At 46.4% G+C, this 5690-nt stretch overlaps 1 protein-coding gene across 1 annotated transcript; it reads right to left on the bottom strand.

The window, feature by feature from the left end:
- Positions 1 to 279: 279 nt before the first annotated feature.
- Positions 280 to 3881, bottom strand: LOC104694080 (basic helix-loop-helix transcription factor scleraxis-like). The gene is given in 5 exon segments (XM_039555055.1): positions 280 to 2996; positions 3144 to 3365; positions 3367 to 3494; positions 3497 to 3581; positions 3708 to 3881. Coding segments are annotated over 5 exon segments (660 nt in total). The 3' UTR covers positions 280 to 2945.
- Between the last annotated feature and the right edge of the window lie 1809 nt (positions 3882 to 5690).

Raw genomic sequence — 5690 nt, 5'->3', positions numbered from 1 at the left:
AATGCCTCACCATCAAGAAAGGTACTTGCTCTCAGACACTCTCAAGATTTTGACTTGTATATTTGTGCATGCCATGAATAATGCTGCACCATGATTAAAAAAATAGGACTGAAAAGACACACAAGCTCATACAGTAAAAACTCAATAAAACACCTAATGATGATGAGCTCTTTATACATGCAATCTGAGCCCTCAATTCATCTGTGTCTCCAGAAATTAAATTCTTTTTCCCTTGATTTATAGAAAACCCATTACAGAGTAACAGCTCAATCCTGTATCTTTTTTTTTTTTTGCTCCTGGGGTTAGAGAAGTTTTACATTACAAATAAATTTCAGCAAAGTTAAGGATTTGTCCCCAGTTTTCCTCATTTAAATACATAGAGTTACACGTATATATAAATGTTCCTCAGAGAAATCACTGTTATAATTAGATAGATATTATCTGTCTATACCACAAATATTTGGGCCACAGTGCTCTGGGGTCTAATTTCTGCCACGATCAATCAGTGTTACTGAAATTCCTGAATTATTTAGTAATTGAAACCCTGAGAAAATCTTCAAGCCCAGCTGAATTCAACAGTTTATCCTGAGTAAAGAGAGAAGAATTTAATGTTACACTGAGCCACATTTAAACAGGGGAGAAGGCCACGTTGCAAGGGCCTGCTCCTGCTCTTGTCATTGAAAAGCATTTTGCATAAACCCTTTACAAAACTAGGGACATAAAATCACATTTAAAGGGAGAACACCAAACTCCTAGAGGATTGTAGAAATTATTCATGAGAGTAATGAGTTTTCCGCTCATACTTTGGTACAAAAATGGACCTCACATTTTGTACGCATTTCCTTTAATAGCTAAATATAAATATATCCTGTTAAATCCAAATATACTTCATTTGCCAAGAACTACACTAAAAACTCTTAAAATTAATAAAATATAAATAAATAATTTTATTGTCTTTCTTACAAATTTCAAAATTCAGAGCATACTCAATGCAAAATTTTCCTAAAATTGTTTGGAACTGCTTTGTGTTTTGGCATTTTAGAGTATCATATGAGATGATACAGCTAAACGAATAAATTAGTGTTAATTGTCTATAAAGACATCAGATGCTTTGGTTTAATGAGTTCATGAGAATGCAGGGCCTAACTGCAAGATCAGCTTTAATTGTAGAGCAAACAACTTTTTAAAATACAAATGTTTTCAAATAATTTAAAAAAAAATCCAGGAAGATGTTTGTAAATCTCTAAACCCACACACGCAGGCCGACACAACACAAAAATTAAAAAACTCTTTGTGTGAAGCTGTAAAGAGTTCCAGCTTCACGAATCAGTGCCAAAGCAAACAAAGACCATAATCTGGCAGCAATTTAAAGTTCCCTGTTAAAAAAAGATTGATGATAAAAACCTTCTAAGAACAAAAAAACTTTCAATCCAGGAAAATACAGCTTGTAGCTTTTAATAACTGAAGAGACTGACGTGATGTGGGACTTTGCTCGGGTGTTTTTCTTTGTTAGAATTCAAAGGACGAGTTAATTGCATTTCTGTAGGTACAGCGGATTTTTCCTCGTTGTGCTAAAGAAAAGGTGGTCACTGTGCATTGAGGAGGGGAGAAGGGAAACTAAATACATGAAGTTGTGTGAGGAGTACACCACAACCTTGCTCTTCCCAAGTTCTTCATAATGACTGCCAGAATTTCCTTTGCATTTATGTAGGGGAAGAAGAGAAAACTCTGTACAGAAAAGAAAGTGAACAACACAGGGCTGCTTGTTCAGCCCTCACGTTTGGCTAAAGCAGCAAGGCAGGAGCACTGCACAGAGGGCACCAGGGGAGGGAAAAGGAGACAAGTTTTCTTTGCAGCACTTTTCAGAGCAGCACAGCAAGCTTTTACCAAGCTTTTACCAAGCTTTTAAAAGAGTACAGAGTGCCTCCCAAGGTAACAAGTTAAGATTAATTAAAGCCTAATTAATTATATTATAAATAGCTATAAAAACATTGCAAAATTAACCTATCTCTGTGTTTCTTAGAATCCAGCATTACTGGGGTTTAAGATTTTAGCCTGCTGTTTCACTAATGTCCAAAACTGAAAACATAACATGCTTATTTGCCTTTTAGAGTTACTTCTGAAAAAAATATGCAAGTTAGTAAACTGAGGGGAGATAAACAACCTCAATGATGTACAGACACAATTTGGGAACGACCTGGGTGATGGGTAAAAGCCCTTGGGAAACCCTCCTACCCCGTGCTTGCCAGACAGATTTAGGAGTATCCCGTGCTATTTAAAGGACTGGCATGACTCGCACTGTTAATAAGAAAAGAGCTTCGCTTACACTGCACTTCTCCCCTTTCCTCTCCTGTGCTGGCTACGTCCCGTGCCGCTGGGCTGCTGTGCCTGTGCACAGCCAACGGTGCTGCTTTCACTGGAAGTTTTCCGACTTTGTGTGACCACCTCAAAATAATCTTCCAGCATCGTTGAGACCTCTCAAGCATGTCAGCTGTCGGCATCAGCCCCTGTCCCCAAGGACTGGCGTGCGGCTGGAGGAGTGGGCGGCAGCGCTGCGTGCAGCCCGGGCTGGGCTGGAGGCGGAGGGCACGGCGTGTTCATGACAGCTTCCCCTGACAGGGGACACTGTGTGTTTGGAAGTTCAAGTTTCATCATGCGACACAGGTTTAGGAGGCATCAGGATCAGGGCTTGGCTGCTGAGGTTTAACATTTCTCGCGCTAAAATAGCTGCCACACCAGGTGCAACCGTCTTAACAGAGGCAATGAATTTCATTTGCAAAACACCCTGAATAAACCTCTCACCGTATGAAACAAAGTGCATAGGCTTAAAAAGTAACTCTTTTAGGACTGTGCTATTTAAACGTAAACATGCAGCATGAGTGAGGCGATGTTACCCAGAGCAGTGGTACAGTCAGAGCAGGAGCGGTGAGAGACCCTCAGCCTGTTCAGAGTCCGGTTACGGCAGGACCAGTTGATGGTTTCTCTCTTTCTCGGTGCTGTTCGAGGGACAAAAACACAGGTTAGGAGGCACCAAGGACAGCACTGAACCGTTGCTTGGGTCAATCCCAAACCTGCGGGGGCTACCAATAACCACCCTCCCCAGGAGAGAGCTCCAAGAGAGGCGTGCGGAAGCCGGCCCTTACCCGCTGCCGCTGGTCGCTGAGGCAGAAGGTGCAGATGGACCGAGGCGCGGAGGCGCCTGGTGTCGAGCAGGGCTGCGGGGGCTGCGGGGGCTGAGCGGGCTGCGGGCAGGGCTGCGGGCAGGGCTGCGGGCAGGGCTGCTCGGTGGCCGCCGCCTCGTCCTGCCGGCGCTGCTGCAGCAGCAGCACGTTGGCCAGGTGCGAGATGTAGCTGGACGCCAGGCGCCAGCGTCTCCACCTTGGAGAGGCGGCGGTCGGCCGGGCGGGTGGGGATGAGCCTGCGGAGGGCGCCGAAGGCCGTGTTGACGCTGTGCGTGCGGTCCCGCTCCCGCGCGTTGGCCGCCGCCCGCCGCCCGCCGCCGCCCCGCGCCCGCCGCCGCCGCCCCGCGCCCGCGGCCCCCCGCGCCTGCCCCGCGCCCGCCGCGCCCCCGCCGCCCCGCATCGCGCCCGCCGCCGCCCCGCCGCTCCATCACTTTTATGCGCGGCAGGTGCCGCATCGCCCCTGCTCGCCCCGTGTCCCGCCGGCCGCGCTTGGCGGCTGCTCTCGGCCGGGGGCCGCCGCCGCACCTGTCGCGGCCCCGGGCTCGGCACCGGCTCCGCGGAAACCCCCCGCTCCTCCTCCTCCCGCTGCCGGGGGGGCCTTGTCTGCGGCTCCCCGCGGGAACAGCGCGCCCGCGACCACCGGTGCGACCGATCCTTGGCTCCTCTCGGGGTGTACAAACCTCTGCAGTTTTTATCCATTCTGCACCCCCGTATCCCATGTCCGTTCCAGCCGTGTGTGTGTATGTGTGTAGGTATGTCACCGGATCGTTTAGTCTGGAAAATACCTCAGAGGTCATCGAGTCCAACCTTTGACCGATCATCACCTTGTCAACTAAACCATAGCGCTGAATGCCATGTCCAGCTGTTTCTTGAACATCTCCAGGGGTGGTGATTCCACCACCCCCCTGGGCAGCCCCTTCCAATGTTTGACAACTCTTGATGTGAGGAAATTCTTCCTGATGTCCAGCCTGAACCTGAAGGCTATGTCCTCTTGTCCCTTCACTAGTTGCCTTGGAGAAGAGGCTGGCCCCCACCTGGCTACAACCTCCTTTGAGGTTATATTTTGGCTGGAGTGGGCTAATAGATCGAGCATGGAGGTGGATTTCATCACCTCCCCAGGCAACTCACATACAAATCCAATTTCTCATTCTGTTCAGAATGAGTGTCTGCCTCAATCATTTACTTATTAAAAGGTCATCATAAGCACTAATTGATTACACCTCTTTTCTTCATAAAAATTTGACATCCTGTCTGAGCTCAGAGACTCATGAAAGGTCATGGCACAGGTTTACTGAAATGAATCATCTCTACCTGATTAAGCAGCCTTGACTGACTCTTTTCCTGTGGTCCTGGAAGCTTATTTGTGGTGGGGCCTAAAAATTAATCCTTCTTCCCAAATCAGGGCTGGATTAGCAGAGTCATTTCTCTCCAATCATAGGTGCACACACTAAGGATAGGCAGCTGCTTAGACATGTTTGAGGGACTCATGCCGTCTCGAAAAACAGCTGGTACCAACAGGCAGGGCTACAGCTCTGCAGTACGTTCCTCTGCTGGGATGGGAAAGTGCTGGTTTATGTTTGTTGCACTTTCCATTTGGGCAGAGATTGTAGGAAATAAATGGACAAACAGCTGTGTCAGCCAGTTGCAGCAGTATCCTACCCTGGCCTATTAACGAGCAACACTTCTTCCATGGGATTTTCCTTTATATTACTTGGTAGAAAGAAAGGAAAAGTCTTTTGATTTCCCATTGGATGATGTTTTGGAGATTTTTGTGATTTCCATAGCAAAATATTGCTACAATGAAATCAGCTTGAGGTTGAGGTGTTTGATAGCACAGGCTGCAGAAATGCGAGGCTGGATGGGCAGGTGTGTGCCATGCTATTGATCCAAAAGAATTCCTTTGGGGTGAGAGCAGGATGTGTGGCCCTTCTTCATCAGATGCTGGGGAAAGCTGTGTTCAAAATCATGCAGTTTTCCTAAATTTTGTGAATATAACCATATCCTACTCTCACAGTAGGATGTTCTGTCTGCTTAACCTTTCAAAAAGTAAATGGTCTAGAAAATTCTGGAGTTGAATTTCTGTACTTAGAAGTGCTGCTTTTATGAAGTTCCCGGGTAAGCCTGCACTGCCCTCCATGTAGGTTTCTCCCTTTTAGTCATTTGCAATATTTTTAGAGTGAAATTCCTGTCCAGACAAAGTCAGTGACAGAACTCCCATTGACTTTAATGGAAGCAGGATTTCACCCTTGATATGTTCTGGTAGCTGAGCAGTGGAGATAATTGATTCTTTGTCAGATTCACTCATTTGCTTACCAGTGTTTTCCTGTCCTTAGCATCTCAGTTTGTTTTTTTTTTTTTGGTTTTTTTTTTTTTTTATATCACTGAAGGTAAACCAAAACAAAATCAAGCCCCTTCAACAAAAAGAACCCTGAGACAAAACCACTACTGGTATTATCAAAGTCAGAATTTACAGCTTATTGATAAACCAAGAATGATACTCAGGAAGAA

Source organism: Corvus cornix, chromosome 7, assembly GCF_000738735.6.
Source record: "Corvus cornix cornix isolate S_Up_H32 chromosome 7, ASM73873v5, whole genome shotgun sequence".
In the NCBI taxonomy this organism is placed as follows: domain Eukaryota; kingdom Metazoa; phylum Chordata; class Aves; order Passeriformes; family Corvidae; genus Corvus; species Corvus cornix.
This window is presented reverse-complemented; position numbering and strand designations above follow the sequence as displayed.